Source organism: Papilio xuthus, unplaced genomic scaffold (genome assembly GCF_000836235.2).
Source record: "Papilio xuthus unplaced genomic scaffold, Pxut_1.1 DF825783.1, whole genome shotgun sequence".
Taxonomy (NCBI): Eukaryota; Metazoa; Arthropoda; class Insecta; order Lepidoptera; family Papilionidae; genus Papilio; species Papilio xuthus.
Window position 1 is genome coordinate 3,564,729 of NW_013532866.1, and position 24,307 is coordinate 3,589,035.

Sequence of the window (24,307 nt, forward strand, 5' to 3'; positions counted from 1 at the left end):
TTAACATATGTAGATAGTTGAACTGCTTTCTCATATATATATTTGCTTAAGAAAGAAAGAGACGGTTATATCTCTTTCGTATACTTGATTTTATTTCGAACAATATTTATAACGATCATTATTTTATGTGTTGATGAAGATTTATGACTTTTAATTACATTAGAAATTTAATAGATTTAATCATTTATTATAATACCTTTGTTAACACATTGCCAGTTCATTTTAGTACGTGAAATTCGTGGCATTTAACGTGTTAAGTGATTACAAATACTATGATGTAATTAATTGTCATATTAGTGCTTTAAGCTTTTAAAGTATTCGCTTGACGTTGAAAAATTTAATCGCAATACATAAATAAGTGTTTTTAGCACTTGCATGAAATTTAAAGTTATGTTTAAGGGAAATCGGTTATATTGTAAGCTATATAAAAAGTATTTATTATAATCTATAAATAAGACTTACTAAAGATAAAATAAAAAATTTAAAAACATATTTAAAATATATTAAAAGTATTGTACTTTTACAATTTGATAAAAAAAATATCCCACCAGCACCACTTGTTATTTAAAAAAAAAACAAATTAAAAAAAAACATAAATATTTATATAAATAAAATCACATATCATTTTTTGTGTCTAACAGCACAACCTGAGCTTACAAAAAAAAATCCTAACCGCACTGCATTCAAACTACGAAAAAAAAACTATCAAAAAAATTGGTAAAAATATTATTTTCACAGGGCAACACTACCACTGACAGCGGAGACAGCAAACATGGCGCAGGGTAACTCTGTATTGTCCATACACGACCAACATCTATCACAATGTATACAATTAAAACAGAATTATTTAAACAGTTCAACGACAAATATATATCAGAGTTTAGCATCAAACTTTCAAAGTCCAATTGCTGCATCTCACGTATCTATAAACGATCCATTATGTAGGAAAATGGGAGAAACAGAAATTATGTTCGCGGATCAACCGGAAAATGACCTAAATAATTCACCACAAGTTAGGAATGCTAATTGCGAATGCGGACAATGCCCGAAACCTGAACCTAGAGATAATAATACGTTAAGTGATTTACAAAGATCTGTCGCATCAAAATGTTCCTGTGACGCTTGTAATTCAAACGGAGATATACTGAGTTATTATAGAAATTGTTCCAATCAAAATCAAGAATCGGGTATCATTTACTGTGATAATTGTAAAAAGCAAAAGATATCAGTATCCAATTTCAGAGCTTTACAAATAGCTAATCGTTTAAGAATATCAGAAACGGATAAATTGGAGAACGGGACAACGTCTGATGAAGATTTGTGTAGAAAAATTGATATCAGTTTGAACATGGAAGAGAAAACTTATGAACATAGGAAGAGACATAATAGGCACAATTCGGATACGGTCACCGCAGGGATTGATTTAAGTCAATTCTGTCAGTGTGAATTGGAGAAGAGAAAGACATCATCAGTAGATGGGATATTCAAGTTGGTGGAAGAAGTAAGAGATGGAAAAGAGTTGACAGATGAAGAAATGAAGATAAGTCAACGGCAAAGAAGTTTATCTGATAGTCAGAGAGATAAAGCTAAAGTTGACGGTGAAGGTAATTATCATTGTTTAGTACTTAATATCGACGCGACTCCGTTCACACGCTACTAAAAAAAATAATTAGTAGCTTACGAGTCCTTCCAGACTATGTTCAAAGATCTATCCATTCACCCATGTAAATATTCGCATTTATAATGTTAGTAAGTTTGTAATTCAGTAATGTCTGTGATTTAGCTGTCAGTGTGTCTGTACCGCCTGTGCCCCCGAGGCGTGCGAGGTCGCGGCGCACGCGCACGCCGCCACGCCCCGCACCCAACGGCCTGCCCCCCACTCCCAAAGTACACATGGGGGCGTGCTTCTCAAAGGTAACAAGATTCCTCTACAGTAATTTTCTATGTATTGTTAGGAAGAAAATCCGACAGTGTGCCGGTGTATTGGCGCAATATTAGCCTTACTAAAATGACGACGTTTATGTCCCCTCACTAATTCTGACACTTGACTTTGTAATTAAACTAATGATGTCTAAAAGGTAATGATAATTACTATAGCTGTTGTCTGCAACTCCGTCCGCGCGAAACTAAAAAAAAAAACTTAAGCTAGCCTATATGTTCTTCCAGGCTATGTTCTACATCTATGCAATAAAAATAAATTCCAATGAGATCCATGCAGCTGTTGTGATGATACCTTCTAACAAACTGCATCCATACATCTGAACTTTTGCATTTATAATATTAATAAGACATTGTTGTAGGTGTTCAACGGTTGCCCACTCAGGATAAACTGCACTGCGTCATGGATACATCCTGACACGAGGGACCAGCATATACTGATAGGTGAGTTATATTTTTGTAAAAAAAAAACAAATATAAGTTTTAAAATTACTGTCACGGCAATTTTATTATTAGGATATGGTTTTATTGTAGTAAATGTATATTGCTATGAAATTTCTGACAGGCGCTTGTTGCAGTAAGTTTATATTGCTATGATATTTCCCGCAGGCGCTGAAGAGGGTATCTACACGTTGAACCTGAACGAACTGCACGAGACGGCCATGGACCAGCTCTGTCCGAGAAGGACAATCTGGATGCATGTCATCAAAGATGTCCTAATGTCACTGTCTGGTTAGTAATAACAACTTAATGCAAATGGTACAGTGCCGTCCATATTAATGTCGAATAGCAATTTCACAAAATTGTCTAAAACTCTTTTATAATTATTTATTAAAAATTCATATCTGTAGTATTCAGTTTACCTATTCTCTAAATTCCCCAAAAAATATCCTTTACACTTTGGTATACCAGTTCACGGTTTAAGCCCCCCAAATGCGGTCAAGTACCCTCAAACAAAAACTCTATGCCCCTGATCTCCAGTTTATTTATTAATCTTGCGTGTTCCAGGTAAAACACCATCACTATACCGACATGAGCTACTAGCTCTGATCGGCAGCGCCCGAGGTGGACGTTCCCTAAGAGTTCTACCACCAAGACTGCTGCCCAGGAGATTCGCACTCACTACACGTGTGCCTGATACTAGAGGTATGTCATCAGCTATCCCCCATCAGTGTCCCACTAAGAGGCTCGGAGCCTACCCTAAATTAGTGACTAGGCCATAGTCAATGCTGACCCACTGCGAGTTTACTTCACAAATTTGAATTTCTTCTTAGATATGTGCAACATCACGATGTTTTCCTTCGCCGTAAGAACATCAGATAAATGTACATTTGTAAATAAAAATAAAAAAAACTTTATATATATTACCTATTATATATATAAACCTTTATATACATATGTAAATATACGATGTAGCATGAAACAGCCATGTTTCTTAATTTTAAAAAAAGTTTTTATAAATCCATAGACAAAAAAATAAATATTCAACCAATGAAATCTATTCAATAAATAAAATTAGAGTCTATGAAATTTCATTAATTGTTTAGATTAAACGACTTCACTGTATTTCACAGTATTTATATTAAAACACCCTTCCTGTATGTTTGTATGTATGTAGGTTGCATGAGATGCGCAGTCGCCCGCAACCCATACAACGGCTACAAGTACCTGTGCGGCGCGACACCCGCCGGACTCTTCCTCATGCAGTGGTACGACCCGCTCAGGAAGTTCATGCTGCTCAAGGTACGTTGAGGGGAGTAGTTTCCTATTGCCGAGGGTAGTAGTTTTATATTGCCGGGGGAGTAGTTTTTTATTGTCGGGGGAGTAGTTTTCTATTGCCGGTGGGAATAGGTTTCTATTGCCGGGTTGAGTAGTTTTCTATTGCCAAGGGGAGTAGTTTTCTATTGCCGGTGAATAGTTTTCTATTGCCGGAGGAGTAGGTTTTTCTTGTCGGGGTAGTAGTTTTTTTTACTGCCGAGTGTATTTTTTGGAATAAAGAAGTTTGATTATATTGTCTAAAGAAGTTTTATAATATTTAGGACTGTTGAAGTACTTTTTAGTGTCAAAACCTATATTTTAAGTAATTTCATACAACCTTTTCTGTATCTTAGAACAATGTTTGAAGTTAAATTTGTAATTTTTTTTTTTTTGATTGTATTACTTATTTTACAGAACATAGAATGTGTTCTCCCCACACCGCTGTCTGCATTCGAGTTGATAATAACTCCGGAGTTGGAGTATCCGCTGCTTTGTGTCGGCGCGACAAGGAAGCCGCTCAGACTTAACCTTATCAATATTAACTCTGGTAAGTAATTATATTGTAACTAGCTGTCGCCCGCGACTTCGCCTGCGCGGAATAAAAAAAAACTTAACTAGTAAGCTGTGTTCTTCCAGACTATGTTCTGTATGTACAGTCAGCGTCATATAGATCGTAACAGACAACATATGTAAATATATAGTTACACCAAAAGTAATCAAGTATATCGGTACAACAAAAGTCAAGGTACATGCAAGGTGCGCAAAAATATCGTAGCAGCCACAGCGTCATAAGTAACGAAGCAGTCAAGGTGCGCAAAAATATCGTAACATTTGACAAAATTGAACTCTATCTCTATATACTTGTAGTACAATTTGGAATAAACTACTTCTGTTACATTCATTTGACACTTCTTCTTCTTCTTCTTCTTCTTCTTCTTCTTCTTCTTCTTCTTCTTCTTCTTCTTCTTCTTCTTCTTCTTCTTCTTCTTCTTCTTCTTCTTCTTCTTCTTCTTCTTCTTCTTCTTCTTCTTCTTCTACTACTATATAGCATTCGTTGCACTCTGTAAGGCTTGCTGCAGCACCGGCACGACTTGCCAACACAAAGGTCTCACAACGACTGACCTAGTGATTGCCATTCGTCGCTTTATATAGTCGCGCATGACAGATATTAGGTAGATAAAATCAACATCTACTTTAAGTTTGTCATCATATATGCTAGTTTGGCCGCCGTTGGTACGTAAGCTCGGCGGTTCAAATCTCAAGCCACTACTTTTTTTAAATTTAATAATTTAAGCTTTTTAGTTTCATACCCGTACATCGCCGTAGTTATTAGGTACTTTTTGATATTGCCTTGGACTAAGGAGTTTAACCGTTAAAGTACTTTTCTATTTCAAACAAAAATGAAGGAGATAAAGCGATGCTATTGGCATGTAATTTGTTTATTACTCATGTTTGGTAAACTTGTACCGGTAAAAATAACATTTTTACCTTTTACTGATACTGATTATATTTAAGAAACAAAGAAAAAAAACTGAATGTCAATATCCAAACTACATCAAATTTTTGGTCGATTGCAATAAACATTCCAGTGTACACATATGTAGATAACACTCACTTCACCCGCGATGGTCTGACCTAATTGTTGTTAACTTTATTTAAATTTCTTTCTACCCGACAGCGAAATCTATATGACGCTGACTGTATGCCAAATTTTATCAAGATCCATTCAGCCGTTTTGGAGATACCTTCAAACATTCGCATTTATAATATTAGTAAGAAGGAGAATAAATGTTTTTGAACTTTATATAAAGATTTTGTCATCCATGTCTTTAACAAAGCAGAGATGACAATATGCTATAAAAAGCAATTTTGGTCTTGGAAACCCACGCTTAAAGTAGATTTATACAGTTTCGCTTATATTTTAATAATAATAAATGTATATGTTAGGTGCGACGTGGTTCCACTCAGACGAGCTGGAGGCGTGTGCTGGAGGCTCCAACACCGTCATCCCGCGACCCGAGCGACTCCACACCCTCAAGGCTGTGCACCAGCTCAACAAGGATGCCGTCAGTTCATATTTATGACTAAACTATTAATCCTCTATCCCTGTCCACCCCTTTCTTATAAATAAAGGATCGGAAGGGGATGAGATGAACGAAAGGACGCATAGGAGAAATGTTTCCTTTCCTGTGCGTCTACTTCGTCGATTAAATGTAGGTAACGCATCTACAATTGCGGATCTCTATGGCTAGTGGTAACTTCGCCATTTGGGCGAAATTATGTGGTCGCCCGCTATATTATAATATTTAAAAAAAATTGTTGGGGGATTCCGGTAAGTTCCTTGGAGACCGCGGCACTTTCTTCAATTGCCCTCAAAGTTGACTAACTATATTATTTTTATAGAGTTCAGTCTTCCTCATCCAGATATTAGGGTATCATTTGAAGATTATCCTCCCCCCCCTCCCAATATCAAAAATGGGGGAGTAAGGGAAGTTTTTGCCTTTTTTTGACAGTAAATTTAAAAGATTATTGTATATTTAGGTGTTGGTGTGTCACGAGAACATGGTGGACATAATCCCCGCGCTGCCCACCGCGCTGGCGGAGAGACGTCGCACCAAGCTCGTCTCCAGGATACAGTTCGACTTCCACATCGAGACCATACGTGAGTCATACACTCTCATACACACTTGTGCATAGTAAGAGATAAAGTGGTCCAAAATAAAACCAGCAGTCAAAAGGTTACGGTAACAAAGTGATATAAAATTTACTTTTACTTTGTCTGATGAGTGTACATCCCGGAGGCCTAATTTAAATCCTCTTTCCCTTCCTATCCTTTTTCTTATAAGGAAAGCATGGGAAGTGGAAGGGGATTTTCTGGTTGAAAGGATGCATAGGAAGGAAAAATATTCTCTTTCTGTGCATCCCCTCCTCCGTCGATTAGAGGCAACGCATCTGCCGATTTCAGGCACTCGCTCGTTTGTCATCTTATAATATAAAATTTGTATGTATATCAGTGTGCCTGGCGGACTCAGTGCTAGCGTTCCACCGTCACGGCGTGCAGGGCCGCTCTCTGCGCAATGCTGACGTCACTCAGGAGATCACAGACCTCTCGCGTGCATACCGCCTCCTCGGACACGACAAGTATGTACCACAAGCCATACACACACATACAACTAATGTAACATAAAAAAACAACTAAATCTACTCCTATGACATTCAGGAGAAGAATACGAATGAAAAGACACCTCACTCGTCAATATCGGTTTACTGGTTTAAGCTACAGGATGTGGCAAATAAAATTTTATACATACAAATCTTCATACATAAAAATTTGTTCAGTATCTTCCTCAAATCTATGTTTATGTTTTAATTTAACTCATCATCACTTCACTATACGTCCCCACTGAGGGGCTCGGAGTCTACACTAAGTTAGTGACTACCCCATAGTCAATGCTGACCCACTGCGGGTTGATTTCATACATCTTTGAATATCTTCTCAGATATGTGCAGCATCACGATGTTTTCATTCACCCTAAGAATGTTGAGTAAATGTATATATTTAATAAAAACATAGGTACATGGTTGAATTCAAACCAAGGACCTGCACAACAAGTAAAGTGTTTAACTTCTGAGCCACCGAAGCTTTTTTAAATTGTCATTATTTTATTTCAGAGTTGTTGTGTTAGAATCACATACACTACACAACACGTTATCCAGTGACGATGGAAACGACCTGTATATACTTGCAGGACACGAGGCTTCGTACTAAACAATGTATGTATGTAATCATACACAAACATACAAACTTGTATGTATGTAATGTTTCATTTTGTGATATAAAGATTTTTGAATTTCGAATTCGGAATATAAAAATTAAATTCAATATTTTCAAAAATTAATATTTATTTTCTCATAAATAAATTGCAAAAAGTTTTTATATATTATTTTTTTCAATGTTGTATTCCAATTTCAAAATTAAGAATTTTGTTTGAATTTTAATTTTTTAAAATATTGAATTTAATTTTTACTCGGTTGTAGAATAAAGATTATAATGTTTTGACTTAATATTAGTTATTCTTGCAAATGTTTTATTTTAATGTTGAAAATATTAAAATCCAGTACTAATGATTAAAAAAAATTGTCAGTAATTTCAAAAAAATAACCACTTTAAAAAAAGTTCTTGATTTTTTTTTACATAAAAATTGACATAAAAAGTAGAATTAAGTTGTTCATAATTTTATCTAAAATATAAAATGAAGAAAATTACAAAAAATATATATCAGAAATCAACACAAGAAAATCGTTTAAAACTTACAAAAATTTATATTACTCATATTATAAATGTGAAAGTATAGATGTATGGATGGATGTATGAAGGTATCTCCAGAACGGCTGAACGGATTTCGATGAAATTTGGCATACATATAGAACATAGTCTGGAACAACACATAGACTACTCACGTTTGTTTATAATTCCGCGCGGACGGAGTCGCGGGCGACAGCGATATCACAAATTCAATTAGTCCAATAGGTTTAACCTCTCCGTAGCACTGCCATACCATTCCGGTACTAAAGCAATAAAATGGCGTTTCGTCACGATAGAGTTGCTAGTTATATTGTAAGATGAACTTTAACACATAGAGAATAAGGTCGATAATGCTGTAAAATTTAATAAAAACTGATTATCGTTGGTTTCTGAGACTTAACACTTTAGTTGCCAGAATGATTTTTCGATAAACTATTTTTTTTTTAATTTTGTTCAAAACCATTTGAATGGGGCCTTGTGGGTCACGTTGTATACAACAATTCGATTAAAAAGCGTTGGTGAAGCCACAGTGAGTTGAATGGAAGTATGACTTGTCCGACACATAGTCCGACACGGCAGCTAACGTGTTAAATATCTGTAAAAATATATTATTATCTCTGTTTTGTCAAAGATAACAGGGATATGTTTAATAGAGATTTTGGTCTCGGAAGCCAACTATTAATAAATTACCTGATGGTTTGAAATTTGTGTCGTTTTGTGTGATTTTTCGTTACAAGAAAGAGAAGGTAGATATAATAGTAGCGTGAAGAAAGGAGACAGATGACACTTATGACGTATGATGTTTTTTATAGCACTATCCATCTTGTATGTGACAAGACGTTACGATTATTTAATGTAATTTTGAAATGGCATAAGTCCTTAGGAATCTTCCATAGGATAACTTCTTTTTTTAAGACTAAAAATTATTAACACTATTATGACAAATAGATATATAATTTTTTTAATTTAATATTGCATTCGACGGTTCAGAAATCTAGATCTGTTAAATCTAGTATTCGAACTGTTTGCATTTTTTTTTTTTTAATTTAGTTACAACTATTTTTTATTTATTCTATAGCTTATATAAACAACCAAATAATTGTGATTGTTAATAATAGTTTGGTCTGCAAACTTTATGGGTAATTTAAAAAAAGTACGTTAAAAAAAGACAATTTCTCGATATATTTAAAAGTGATAGTTATAATGGCTTGCTTTTTTTTTTGTAAATATAACAAATATTCCAAAATAGAATTAGTCAATTGTATATCACTAGTGTAGAAAATAATTCTAATTTTTTTTTTGTTATGGCAACATTTAAATAGTTGGCGCGATTTTTTTATCTGTACACAATTTATCTTTCCGTGTCTTTTTTGAAGCAGTTAGATTTTAGTAGCAGTTTTTTTTTTCTATTTATAACTTAATTTATCGCTCAAATATTTTTTTCTGCTTATAATCTGTAACAATATGCAGACAATAAATAAATTACTATAAAAAAAAGTTACGACACGTCTAATTCAGCCAAAAAATATCGTGACATTTAAATCTTGTTGAAGAATTTTAAAACATACTGTAGATTTTTATCAGCAGTTTTCTTTGCACAAATACTTTGAAGAGAAAACAAACAATAAATATATTACAACCTTCTGAAAGACATTCATCTCTGTTGCATATTTATATGAACAAAGACCACGACCACACAGAAGACACACGTCAAGTGGAAGCAATTCCAAGTACAGTCTGATGAGTGTGCGTCCCGGAGGGCTTATTCAGTCCTCTTTCCCTTCCCACCCTTTTTCTTATAAGGAAAGTATGGGAAGTGGAAGTGGACTTTCCAGATGAGAGGATGCATGGAAAGAGTAAATATTTTCTTTCTGTGCATCCTCTCCTCCGTCGATTAAAGGTAGACAACGCATATACAATTGCGTATGTCTATAGGCAATGGTCACTTCGTTATTTCAGTGATTACTGGTAGCCGCTCGCTCGTTTGCCATCTTATAATATTAAAAAAAAGATATTCAACATATAAATAGAATAGATTGGACATTAGGAACAAACTTTTTAACACAAATTATTACCTTTAGGTAACAAACTGTCTACTTTGACAGCCTCACATTCAACCTTGTTGTGCAACGGTATTTCCAAAACAATACGACTTAGGGTCCTTCAAGAAGCGAGCATACCAATTCCTTGAAGGCAAATGCATCTGCAGTTCCACTGGTGTTGTGGATGTCCATGGGTGTCATTGACCACCTCGGTGTTGCCACATGACAAGTGACATTATTTTATTGATCATTGTGATTTGTCTGTAATGTTCAGTCTATAATTTAGTTGAATCTCTTTGTTATTAACTTTACAACAGAGATGTCTGTTTTTTCTGAAAGTTGAGGCAATATTTATTATAATTTTAATATTTAATTATATTAAGAAAATATATTCTTATGTGTATAAAACTTACTGATGTATTTTTAATTTTCTTTTTGTTTTATTTTTAATTTCGTGCCTTTGTAAAAATACTGGACTGTGTTGCTTCGTAATCCTTTTAATTTAAAACTTGTTTAATAAACATTTATTTTTATTTTTTGGTTATTTTTTTTTCTTTCCTCCTACTTAATTTTGATGCTAGCAATATTTTTATTATTATTTATGATTGACTAAAAGTGGGTTTCTAATACCAAAATCTGAACACGTTGAGCGCCACGCGTATTTCTAAGACAGTCCCGTTCAGGCCTCGAGCGCCGCTTATACGCACTGGTATTAAAAGGCCGGTGTTTCCGATCGCAGGGCAAAATAGTTTACATTTTTAACGCAAAATAGTGTAAAATTGTATGGTTGTCATGTTACACGCTGTCAGCCACCGATGGTTGACGCGGCACTTAACATATTAAATATATCCCCTGTCATTATTTTTGACAACACAAAAATAACTATATGTTTTAAACGGAGATTTTGGTCTCAGGAACCCACGGTAAAATGCGTAATTCTTTAAAAACTGATAAATGCATCTAAAAGCTGACATTTCTGTTATCATATAGGATATTTATAACTCCTTTAGCCAGAAACTGAGATTTTGTTCACTCTAATCGATATATTAAGTTGTTTATAGCTTAATTAAAACTCTATTAAGCTTATACTTTCAAAATTCCTTTAAGAAATTGCCAAGTCAATATAAGTACGGACTGAAAAAGGCTGTATTACCCAAAATAGTGTTTATCCTAGAAATAAGGTTAGTTTATTCATTTAATAGCTTATCTGTAATGTAACTGTTATTGATGACGGTTGATTATAAATGTCACTTTGACATTTGTAATTTCAAATTAAAAATTAAACTCAAAAATATTAAACAAAATTCTAATTATATTTTTCTGGTCTACCCTACTTACTTTTATTTTTAGGACTATCCAATATTCAATAGATTGAAACAAGATTTATTTATTATTCTTTAACATAACGATATTTTTAGTTTTTTTTTAATTTTTATTAAAATTGAAAAAGTAAATAAATTATTAAAATTGCTTGCTCAACCAATAATTTCTTATAAATCGTAATATTAAAGTAAACCTCATCAATATCTAGTTATTTGCTAGAATAACATTTTGATAGTTGTACGCGAGATTTGGTAGATTATATATAATTCGGTTAATTATAAGGCGTTTTATGAACGATTCGAACACCAGTAGTTATTCGATATTATCGTAGGAATGTCGGTTAGTTCGTTTCATTAAAACGTTAATAACGTTATAACGAAATAACTAACTAAGTTTAATATACGCAAAGTATTTTCTATAGATTATAAATTCATTTTAAGTCTGGCATAAATTTGATTAAATTAAAATTTCGGCATAGAATGCTATTTAAGTTTTTTTTTTGTAATATAAACAAAATCTTTGAAATATTAGAGCCGTTTTATCATATTTCCCCTGTCTTATATACTTAGTATCAATTTGGTCAAATAAGAATGTTTCTTCGTACAATTTGTCTTTTCAGGACACCAAAATAATACTTACTCAATTATTTATACAACTTTTGCTTTGAGAAACGCTGTAACTTTCTTGATTACAAAAAAAAAGTTCATTTATTAACTAATTTTAATGATATCACTATGGCAACCCTTAAAAATGTTCCAAATATCAATACAAATTCATCGCTACCAATAAGGTTAAATGTCTTTCTATCCACAATGATACCAGCTCTAATATTTCAAATGTTGCCAGTAATACAAAGTACATGTCGTACAAATATGACACCTTTCATAGCATTAAGTCTTTCCAATTTTTCTCTATTATATATTAACAATAAAATAAAAATTGAATTTAATCAAAGAAATTTAATGTAGATTATCAACAGAATATATTTAGAGATAATATTTATTTTCGTTATGGAGGGTAGTTGCGGAATTCCAGAGGAATGTAAATAAAGGCAGAGACAGGATGTAGGTAGATTGAGAAACATTGGTTCCAATGTTATGATTCCAAGTTGTGTCTCAACAAATTTTATTCCCAAATAAAATTATAATACAAAAATGGTGTTTTATTACAATTCTCACAATTTATCATCTTATTTGTAGAACATAATTTAAAAAAAAAGAACTAGTAATATGTTTTTATACAGTTCAATAAGTACTAGAAAGGTATGTGATTACAACTATCTAAAACATGGATAATAATCATAGATATAGAACCTATAGACAGCTAATCCGGAGCACAGATTAAAGCAAGAAAAAACTATTAAATTATTCAAACTTTCGTGAGACATTATAATAAACTGATATAAAAACGGCTATGGCATTGGGCCTATTTGAGCCGATGGGCTCAAAACTAGTTGGTGCCGCCACCTGATAAGTGAGTGTTTAGCCGTTTTTATATCAGTTCAAGGAAAAGCTGTCCTAATATAGAATCTTACTAGAATAAATTTCCTCAGTGATGAAATTTCAAAAACCGACCCCATTCATGAGTGACTAAAGTTGTTTAATTTGCAGTTGTTTTCAGTTTAAAATTAAAATTATATGTATAAATTCTTTTTCTATTGTCAGTACACATAATAACTGATGTAAAAACGATATTAACCTTAAAATTAACAATTTTATTGGTGACAATATCAAAGTTAGCTAAAAATACCTATTAAATAATTAAAAACAAATTATTTAGAGTAATATTAATCTTCTTCAATTGTTTCTATTTCTTCAGCTTCTTCTTTTTTCTTCCCAGCGCCAGATTTTCTTGCAGAAACAGCTTGTTTGTAGTTTTCCAACGCTTCAGTTAATGGCCCGACGAATCGGTCGAATTCTATATCTTTCATAGCTTCTAAGACATCTGGACCTGTTAATGTTTTTCTTTTGTGGTTTTTAACAATATTAGTGGCTGCCGAAGTCACGTATAATACGAAAACAGAAGCGGCCTTTGCTAAACCGGTACGAGCCTCTTTCGATATAGCTACACCGTCAGGTAAAGATTCTTTAACAATCCGAGTCACAACAGACATGGGCAGATTCAGATCTTCCAGTTTCTCAGCCATTTTACACAATTATTCATATCACACAATTCTACTTTGATTTATAACTAATATAAATAAAAGCAATTTTATTTTACCGCCAACGAAATTCTCACATAGTCTCAAATTGTCAATGTCAAATTTGATTTCAAAGACAAACACAAAAATGTCATATTAATTATTGCCACTAATAATAAAGGAACAATATTCAATACAAATTCTAATTTTTAAATAACTTTGGACTAATTATATTTATGAAGAGAATTTTACATATTGCATAAAATTTTAATTTCTTTAATCAATTTTATAGTAAAAATGAAAATATCTTACTTTTATATTTTCAGTGTTGCTAACACTATGCAGCTCTGCCATCTAGTGTTTAGTAGTGTAAATTAACATGTAAAAAAACTTTAACAAAAACACAATGTACTTATTAAACTAAGATAAATGCGAATTTAGCAAGTTATCTTTGCTTAATATTTAAAAAAACACACACAACTCAATGAGAATGAATTGATGAACAAGAATGAATTATGTTTGAAAATATATTATGAAGTTTTGACAAATAAATAGATAAGTGAGGTTTATCTAAATAAAATGACTAAGTAGAGAACTAAGTCCGTAATCCTGTCAGTTACGAGGTTTACTCCATTGCTCTCGTTTAAATAAATGCTTATTGCTTTCGGGTAGATATTTTCGTTTGTTTTCATTTTTTTAATGTATTTAATGCGAATAAAACCTTAAACGAAAAAAAAACTCTGTGAAAACGCCTTTATATTGCGCAAACTCAAAGTAAGCACGCCATTTTGTAACTTTATGTCAGCTCAGTCAGCAGGTTTAGTACGGTATTGACAGCAGTGCTGTTTGGTCGTTTTCACGCTCTTTCCTATCGATTGTTTCGTTTGTTACAAAATTTTGGTGTTATTGTGATGTTTTTAACATTAACATGACAAATAATACAAAGATTAATGCTAAATAATAATAAAGTTCAGGCATTTGCCGGGTTTCGTAGTTTATTTTATGAAAAACGTGGGTTTTGTTATAAACATTGTAGTGTTCGTATAGGATCGTTGAAATATTTTTGGACATAAATTACGGTAAGAATGATTTACTTGTTTTATAAAAAATAATGTAAACATTTTGAAGTAAAATAATGGTTAAATAGAACTACATTTTAACGGCATTTTCCTTCAAATTGAACTAATTATAATGATTATATATAAAGATAATATTTATTAGGTTTAACGGTTTAAAAAAAAAAGATTTAACGGTAGAAATTATTTCCCTTAATTTGATAAATAGAATTCAAAAATTAATATTTCTGTTATTAACTATTTAATTTAAAATTAACTGCAATATACATACCACTAGACATAAAACATCGCGGAAAATTATTTATTGAATATTTCGAGAAACATTTTAAATGTTTTCCTACAAGCCACATTACGATGATTATAATTTTGTCATGCGTATTTTTTTTAATTAGATTCGAATTCGATACTTACGATAACTATAGATTGCTTTCAATAAATCTGGATTTAAGTTTTTTTTTCCTTATTGAAATAAAATAAATAATATTTATCAAATTAAGCAGGAATTCAACTGAGGATATCTTACTAATATTATAAATGCTTGGATGGATGTTTGTTTGAATGTATCTCCAAAACTGCTGAACGGATCTCGATTAAATTTGGCATAAATATAGAACACAGTCTGGAAGAACACATAGCCTATTTATTATTTTTTAATTTCACGCCGATGGAATCGCGGGCGACAGCTAGTTAGGTTATTAAATCAATAATCCAAACATTTGATATCCTCGTAATGTTCAATTGTTTTGAAAACACTTGATCGTGTTATTCGTTTTGTTTCGTTTCTTGTAATTTTGTAATGTAAACGAATCGGTTGACAAAGTCAAAAAGAGGTCAATGAACTCGACCACTGCAATGCACATAAAACTAACGAAAGAACTTAATTTCTTTTTATTTATATTAAAACTCCTTAGAACGAAGAAGTTTTTTATGGCCATTAAACCAGAAAAATATCTTAATAATGAGGACCTTAGGAAAAGAGAATAATTTAAATATTTATTAATCCTTAACAGATTAGTTGCGTAGTTTCTTGTATGTACAATCAGAACCGTTCGCGGTGTTGCATTACAGAAAAATTGCCTTGTTCTTTGCAACGAGACAAACTCTGCCACTTCTTATAAAATAACCAATTAGGCAACAGATAATTGCTCAAACGGTGTTATAGTATAAAGCTTTGTGTACCACTGACCGATCTTTTTTCTTATAAACATATATAAAAGTTGCTTACCATTGGTTATTGTTGCCGCGTCGACGCGTCGCGTCGTCTCAACGATAACGAAGCGTTCATACGACTACCTTTTAAGACTGAACACCACCAGATTCCCTGATAGTACTTATGTATAGTCTGGTAAAGTGCCAGTCGCGATCTCTTAAACATTTCGACATTAGAAGCCCTTCACTTTTTAAACTTTTATGTTTTATTTATCTGTCAAGTAGGTTACACCTTAAGTGGAAGATAAAGTGATACAAAAAAAGAATTATATTTCGCAATATTTAAAGATTGACCAACACTTTAAATACAAATTATGTAATTCTTATGAAAAGAAATGTTTTTCTAAAAAATTTCGCTTATTTTAAAGAGGGTAAACGAGCAGAGGGAACACTGAGATGATCAACGCAGTAGATCCGTTGCCGGCTTTTAAGAAAATGCTCAATTCTTGAAGGACCCTAAGTCATTTGAAATACAGCCAAGGACAGACCGTACCACAACGCAACTGTGCGCAGAAAATTGCCCGAATCGCACCGTTGTGGGACAGCCCATCCAGGTCTTGTCTGATAACAGAACGCTAGTGAAAACAATATTCTTTGTTTTTATTGATTCAAAGCAACTAGCATAAAGTATTTTATCCATTACTCGTTTTTATTACCAACAGTTACGGTGCAAAGTAATAAAGATTTAACGTAACATAAACGTTCATTTGTGATAAAGTTAACTTTTAATTGTTAAAACAAATAGCGTAGTTTTTTTGTATAGCAAAAAACATTTTTAAAACGACAAATATAAAATAGTTGTCTTAATTGGTATTAACATTTGAGATATTAATGTATTTCGATTGAATGGGAATGGAGCAAATGGCTAATAGAATTCGCTGTAATAGCGAACACTGCCTATAGATTACACATTTGCGTTGCTTACTTATAATCGACGGGATTGATGTAGGATTTCACTCATCCATAAACATATTGTCGTCTCTCACATTTTCCTTGTAAAGAAAACAAACAACAATGTTTTAGTACACGTGTTTAAACAATAATTCATATTAAATTATTCTTTAGTTTTTTCTGGTTATTACGAATTTGATGGCACAAAACACTACGTGGCTCCATAGTGTACCGCACATAAAAACACAAAAAGATCGTTCATAGACCATAGTAAAGAGGTTGATAACCTTCGCGCCGTTTTTGACATTGACGTATTGCTTTTTTTTAAACCTAAAGCGGTGATTACGCAATCGTTATGCCAAGATAAAAAAGTATAGAACATTAACTTGTATTGTGTTCAGAAAGCATAACCTAACTTAACGATTTTTTCTTAATTTTATGACTAATAGTATTGTGGCTAAGTTCAGTAGTTTATCTGTACAAAAAAAACTTATCGGCTTTTTAACGTGTACATCCATTAAAATCATAATAAAAACATATTGATATGAAGTCTATTTTATATCTTAATTGTGATTTAATAGTTAGTTAGCATTAATGACATGTTACATGCGTTTTTATAAGTTTTTCCACTTAAAACTGTAATTTATTTCAACATACCCTCATCCCATACACGTAGCGTTGGTGCACCTGGGTTTTATATTTTTTTATATCAAAAGGTGGCAAACGAGCGAGCGGCCACCTGAAATCGCTGAAATAGCGAAGTGACCGTTGCCCATAGACATACGCAATTGCATATGCATTGCCGACCTTAAATCGACGGAGGAGAGGATGCACAGAAAGAAAATATCTTCCCTTTCCATGCATCCTCTCATCCGGAAAGTCCACTTCCACTTCCCTCCTTATCAAGAAAAGGATGGGAAGGGAAAGAGGACTAAATTAGGCCTCCGGGACGCACACTCATCAGACGAAACGCGGAATTGCTTCCACTTCACGCCTGTCTTCTGTGTGGTCGTGGTATTTCACCGGGCGAGCCAGGCCGATTCGTGCAAAGATGTTAAAGCGGGCTCTACCACTGTTAAATTTATAATTATATTTCAAATTCATATATATTCTGTCAATTCCGTCACAATTATGTCACATTTCAAACAAAAACATCTTTTTCTAGACCCTACCGATGTATCTGCAAACTCCTAAATTAATTTTGTGCCGGAGTTCTAATTTTAGTCAATCACCCTTTTCTTATAAGGAAAGAATAGGAAGCGGAAGTGGATTTGAATTTAAGGAGCGCATAGCACAAATATCTTTTTTGTGTGATCCTTCCTCTGTCAATTAAATGTAGGCAACGCATCTGCAACGTCTGTCTTTGGGCAACAGTAGCTTCGCTCTTTTAGCGAATCGAACTAGTAGAATATAGTAAATTCGTGTTCTTTTAAATTATTCAAACTTTCGTGAGACATTATACTAAACTGATATATAAACACGGCTAAACACTCACGTATATACGTCCGGTGGCGGCAATACCAGTACCACTCATCCTGATGAAGGGCCCCCGATGGGCTCGAAACTAGTCGGTGCCGCCACCGGACTTATATACGTGAGTGTTTAGCCGTGTTTATGTATCAGTTTCGTGTTCTTTTTTAATAATAAATGTAAAACAAATCTCATCTAATTATAACTATGATAACATACAAATGAACAAAGGAGTACAGAGTACAGTCAGGGTCGAAGTAGACCGGGTGATATCACCCGACCTCGCGTATGTATCGATATGTACAGATTTAAGAAAAAAAAAGGAAAAGGAGAGGAATATCTCGAATATTAGGCAAGGAATTATATTTGTATACCATTAGGATCATACCCAAAAAATGGCTGATCTTGCTAATATTTTAAATGCGAATGTATAGATGGATGGATGGATGTTTGTTAGAAGTTATCTTCAGAACAACTAAACGGATCTCGCTGAAATTTGGCACAGATGTAGAACATAGTCTGGAAGAACACAGAGGCTACTAATTTTTTTTTTTTTAAATTAAATAGCGGACAGAGTAGCGGGCTAGTCTAACATAGAGTTGGGGATGATGGCCATTTCCTTGAAATGTTATTTGTCCTTCTATCCAAATAGAATGTAAACTCCATTTAACGTCACTCGATATGACATCGAACTCCTTATAACGTCTCAATTTTTTGAGATTTTTTGTATACCTCGTTTTCCATACATTTAAACACTCTATATAACGTTACGTAAATTCTATTTCAACTCAAAAAAGTTGCACTATGAATCATTAAGCTGACGTTATTTGATAAGTGGGAAGGATATTTAATTCTTTGACTAGTTCATGTCCGTAAGTGTAATCATACTAACATTTCGTTTGTACACAAAAATAACTTAATTATCATTAATTATAATCGATCAGTTACTATTAATAAAACGTTTGAATCATCTTTTGCTCTGATTCAGTTTGTTAATTTCAGTTAAATAATTTGGCATTGAATACTGCGATTTCCCATGAATGAAATACGATGGCCTAGTTGTTTGTTTAATCTGTGGAAATCTCGCGCCTTTTAGAGTACTCTTCAAGGATTCAATTATAACAGTTATTGTTCAACTAGCTGTTAAAAAGAGATTGAATGTGGATGGCTAAAAAGGTAGAGGAAGATGGAAAAAAGTATGGAATGACTGTGTGAAAGAGGATATGCGTAGGAAGGGGATAGATTCGGATGATGGCTGATAGAGATGTATGGAGGAATTGTACATACTGTGCAGCAACGAAATGAAGACGTTATTAAAATTTAATGTAATAATACATTTGGATATAGATTTTCAAGTGTTTTTACAAGGAATAAAATTTTTGACTGCTGCTTTTATAAATTTATACAGAACCAATGGATATATTGTCAAATTCGTCAGACTGATCCTTAAACCGCTTAGCTAAATGAGAAACACCCATCTTTATATATATAATTCTTCTGTGAGTGTGTATGTCACTGAACTTCTCTCAAACGACTGGAGCGATTTTGATGAAATTTTTTGTGTGTGTTCAAGGGAATCTGGGAATGGTTTAGATTCACAATTTTGTCCGCTGGACAATGTTTTTTTAATTAATTTTTAATTTATTAGTAGTTGTTGATTTTGGAATGTTTTACAATTGGATCCGACAGACGGCGCTACCATCACAGTGTCAAATTGTCAGACAACGTCTGTCGGGTCCTTTACTTTAATTATAATTCTTTTGAACAAACCAGCGTCTTTGCTTATTTAAGGGTCAATCTCCTTGTCGACGACAAAAACCATTTATTAGATCTTGCTTTTCATAGAACCAATATGCACCAAAGTGTCATGACCTTAAAAATTTATTTGGTCGAACTTCTAAATAGAAGGTTTGAAGCGAGATATCATTCAGTCATTCCGTGAATGTCGTGTAAGGAGGTTGTATGTTTTAAATGCATCTCGTTTTTTAATCTGTGATTGTTTTAAAATGTGTATAGTTCTTTAGAGGTAAATATTTTAAGTTTTTATTAATTATTTTTATATTTTACTATCTATAAATATAATTTCGATTGTCAGAAGATGCAAATGGATTGTTTTGGTAAATAGTATTTTGCCCTATTAAGCGAAGGGTTTTTCGCATATATAAATATAATCTGTGAGGATTGTGAGTTTTTTTATTAAGTTTACTATTAATATTCATTCTACATGTCTAAATGTTTTCGTATATGTATTATAACAGTGGAAACACACATTCTAATAGTTTAAAACAACCCTTGTGAATTAAGTTAACAAGTTTCAACCAACCGAGAAATAATCAACATGCTCTGAGCATATATGAAATGCTAGCTGTCGCCCGTGACTCCGTCCACGCGGAATAGAAAAACAACTTAACAGCCTATGTAAACTCCAGACTATGTTCTACATCTGTACCAAATTTCATCAAGATGCGTTGAATCGTTCTAGAGTAACGTTGTAACAAGCATCCATCTAAACTTTTGCATTTATAATATTAGTAATATATAACAAATCTATAAATATCTTGGTATATAATATACGGTACATTATCTTTAAATTAAAGTTATGAGCCATCAATAATTCGTTCCCACGTAAATAGTCGTAAACCACAATTTTGCAATTTAACAGTGGTAGAGTCCGCTGTAACATATTCTCACGAACTGTTCCGGTTCGCCCGGTGAAATACCACAACCACACACGACAGGCATCAAGTCGAAGCAATTCCGCGTACAATCTGATGAGTCTGTCACCCTTATTTTGGTCCTCTTTCGCTTCCCACCCTTTTTTATTATAAGGAAAGGATGGGAAGGTAAAGTCAATTGGGAAGGGAAAATTATCTCTTTCTGTGCATCCCCTCTTTCGTCGATTAGAGGTAGGAAATGCATATGCAATTGCGTATGTCTATGAGCAACGGTCGCTTCGCTATTTCAGCAATTTCAGGTGGCCGCTCGTTTGTCACCTTCTGATATAAAACAAAATATAAAAACCTTATATACATTGGAATACGGAAAAGAGAGGTAATAACAAAAATATTAAATAGAAAAAATACAACTATATTAAAGTTATATTTAAGTATGAATATGTTATTACATCATAGCTTTTTTTTGCAACATCAAAACAAGTTCAGTATTACTTATGACGTCATAGTGAGGTCATGGAGACAACCCACGTTAATATAGATTAACTTAATTGAACTTAATCCATTTTAGATTAAATAAGTTACGTTGCATATTTATTTGCGATAAAAAAAGTTAAAAATATTTTCTTGTCTATGTCTTTCGGCCATGAAAACCCAACTTACTAATATTACAAATGGGGAAGTTTAGATGTATGGATGTTTGTTTGAAGGTACCTTCGCAACGGCTCAACGGATCTCGCTAAAATTTGGCATAAATGTAGAACATAGTCTGGAAGAAAACATAGTCTACTTATTATGTCGTTTTTCATTCCGCGCGGACGGAGTCGCGGGCAACCGCTATTAATATTATAAATGCTAATGTTTGGATGGATGTTTGTTATATCTCCAGAACGGCCGCATTGATATCTCTGAAATTTGTCATAGATGTATAACATAGTCTGGTAGAACACATTGGCACTTTATTCCGTGCAAACGGAGTACCGAGCTATAGCCAGTTGGTATAAAACGAATGCATAATTAACCAAACAATGAGAATGTAAAATACTATGTTACATACTATTCTTGTAACTTATCACATCGTAAAGTTACACAATACTTGTGTCAACAATAAAAGACATGTCATTAGGTGACAAAGATTTACCTACGATTTAAAACGACTACAACTTAAGGGTCTAGCATGAAAATGATATAGAAAGACGTAACGTTATCGACACGACAGTTGTATTAATTGTGCAGCGCCCCTACCGGGTGTAAAGTACACTAAAAATCTTTACAATGACATAATTTGTTGAAGAGGTTAAGGCGCATGTGCCGACCCTACGTGAATAAGATACGGCCTAAGAGATTATGAGGTACACAATACATACATACATAATAATTAAGTTATATATACAGATAAAAAATGACGTAATAAGTTTAACTTAAAACTTTCGTAATAGCCCCAGTGATTTTTTTGTAATTCAAGGTGAAATTCTGTAAGCCATGTTTGTTTTTAAAATGCCAAGTTAATGCGTAAATACTTTTTGTATATTTAAAATGGAATCTTGCTATTATAATAAATGAAAATATTTGTATGGATGGATGTTTGAAGGTATCTCCGGAACGGCTCAACAGTAGAACATAGTCTCGAAGAGCATATAGGCTATTTAATAAATTTTTTCAGACAGAGTCGCGGGCGACAGATAGTCTGTTAAAGTTACAACAATCAAAGTCCGACATCAATTATTGTGTTCATTTAAATTTCGGGCAGACAGCGTGACCTTGCGGTGATGTCATGGCGTCGAGGTCATAGGCTATCGCCTCGGGCCCGATTACGTATGATGGACATTGTGTTTTAAATTAATTAAACTATTAATAAAAACGACGCAAACGCAATTTGGTTAAATATATTTTTATTAGATGGCGTTATTATTTAATACTGTCATGAATATATTTTTTCTGTCTTACTTACTAATGTTATAAATACGAAAGTTGAAAAGGATGGATGGTTGTTTGTTACAAGGTATCTCCTAAACAGCTCAACGGATCTCGCTAAAATTTAGTACAGATGTAAAACATAGTCTGGAAGAACACCAAACTCATTGAGTTTTTTTTTAATTCCACGGTACGGAGTTTATGAACACCAGCAGGAACTAAAATAAGGTTGGGTTTTTCGTATTTGAACTGTCCTAGTTAAAATATTAATACAATGGATTTATACGAGTAGTAATTGTAAATTTCATCGAAAACATGCCTTAGATAAAGGCGAAGTTAAAACTATGTTAAAAATAAACGTTGGTCGATTACCTTGGTGGTAAGAAGTTAATCATGGAGGATTTTGTAACAAATCAAATATGTTATTAAAATAAATTATTACTTAGCTCCTCTTAACGATCTCATTGAGAATTAGAACTCAGTCATTTCCTTATTATATGTTATTATGTTGTTGTTTTAGAGGCCATTTATAAGCCAAAGTCCAGAAAGTTCTACATATACCAATGTTATGTACAAAGTAATCTTATAACCGTGGGTTTCTAAGACCAAAATTCTCGTTTATAACAGCTCTGATTTGCAAAAGATGAAAGAAAGGTATGTTTTAAACACAGATTCTGGCCGTAGAAACTCTCAGTAAAACTTTGAGATTGATTTTCAACTCGATATTCGAATCAATGACGTTTTTGTATTGGGGTGCGGGCCTGCTTCATGCTACTCAAGCCTGCTTTCTATAGTTTAAGTAGAGTTATGAGAGACTTGACCCACAAAAACCCCTAAAGGTGTCTGAAGTGCGAATGAATCCGGGATAGAATAGGCTTACCTTTCAACATTAGCGTCTTTTCAGACTTATCTATGAAACATATAGTCATCCCTGTCTTTCATCTTTGACTAAACAGAGATACCAATATGCTTAAAGTGGATTTTAGTCTCAGAAATCCACGGCTAATGTTGTTCGGGTCGGCTATAGTTATAAATAATAAAGTAATGATTTCTTACTCATTCATGCGTTAACGCGTTGTATACGCGTGTTAGTTGTGAATTATTCATGCGACGCTTGACACCTTGACAGGCATGAATCTAAATGTTAGCTTTATACTTTGATATAACATTGTTACTTACGATTGTTGTTGAAACTCACGGAGAGCGAACTATTGAATTAGTTGAATGGCCTGATATAGATTACGGGGAACAAAATGATACTATAAAGATTCGATTCGAATTGCACCGGTTCTCCTTGACCGTTTTCGATCAAGAACTGACGTGTTCTGGTTGAAAGGTCAGGGTTTGAAATACATATGTAGTACTATTTTTATACGTTACCTAGCTCTCCCTCGCGACTCCGTCCACGCATAATAAAAAAAAACACTGAATTAGTAGCCTATTTCTTCTTCCAGACTATGTTCTACATCTGTACCAAATTACAGCTAGATCCATGCAGTTGTGCTGGAGATACCTTCAAACATCCATTCTTCCATCTAAACATTTGCATTTATAATATTAGTAAGAAG

The 24,307-nt window shown here is 33.3% G+C and overlaps 3 protein-coding genes across 11 annotated transcripts in view; 2 read left to right on the plus strand and 1 right to left on the minus strand.

Moving 5' to 3' along the window:
- Positions 1–7,532, plus strand: part of hppy (MAP4K3-like protein hppy) — a 34,632-nt gene extending 27,100 nt beyond the window's left edge. For all 4 annotated transcript variants that reach the window (XM_013323116.1, XM_013323117.1, XM_013323118.1 and 1 more), the window contains 11 exons: positions 739–1,604; positions 1,784–1,914; positions 2,301–2,382; positions 2,548–2,670; positions 2,947–3,084; positions 3,557–3,681; positions 4,111–4,243; positions 5,644–5,762; positions 6,238–6,358; positions 6,711–6,837; positions 7,369–7,532. In XM_013323116.1, coding sequence (XP_013178570.1) covers positions 739–1,604; positions 1,784–1,914; positions 2,301–2,382; positions 2,548–2,670; positions 2,947–3,084; positions 3,557–3,681; positions 4,111–4,243; positions 5,644–5,762; positions 6,238–6,358; positions 6,711–6,837; positions 7,369–7,465 — 2,062 coding nt within the window. In that variant the 3' untranslated portion in view covers positions 7,466–7,532. The remainder of the gene's footprint in view (positions 1–738; positions 1,605–1,783; positions 1,915–2,300; positions 2,383–2,547; positions 2,671–2,946; positions 3,085–3,556; positions 3,682–4,110; positions 4,244–5,643; positions 5,763–6,237; positions 6,359–6,710; positions 6,838–7,368) is intronic.
- A 4,943-nt stretch (positions 7,533–12,475) lies between these two features.
- On the minus strand, positions 12,476–13,615 carry Chrac-14 (DNA polymerase epsilon subunit 3 Chrac-14). Its single transcript, XM_013323120.1, has one exon. The coding sequence runs from the start codon at positions 13,511–13,513 to the stop codon at positions 13,154–13,156; it is 360 nt and encodes a 119-aa protein (XP_013178574.1). The 5' UTR covers positions 13,514–13,615; the 3' UTR covers positions 12,476–13,153.
- A 715-nt stretch (positions 13,616–14,330) lies between these two features.
- LOC106125778 (uncharacterized) overlaps positions 14,331–24,307 on the plus strand; it is a 36,384-nt gene continuing 26,407 nt past the window's right edge. For 3 of the 6 annotated variants that reach the window (XM_013323121.1, XM_013323124.1, XM_013323127.1), the window contains exon 1: positions 14,332–14,586. The gene's annotated coding sequence lies outside the window, so the exon portion shown is untranslated. Of the gene's footprint in view, positions 14,587–20,095; positions 20,180–24,307 lie in introns of those variants that run through there. The other 3 variants (XM_013323126.1, XM_013323125.1, XM_013323122.1) reach the window with 2 other exon arrangements.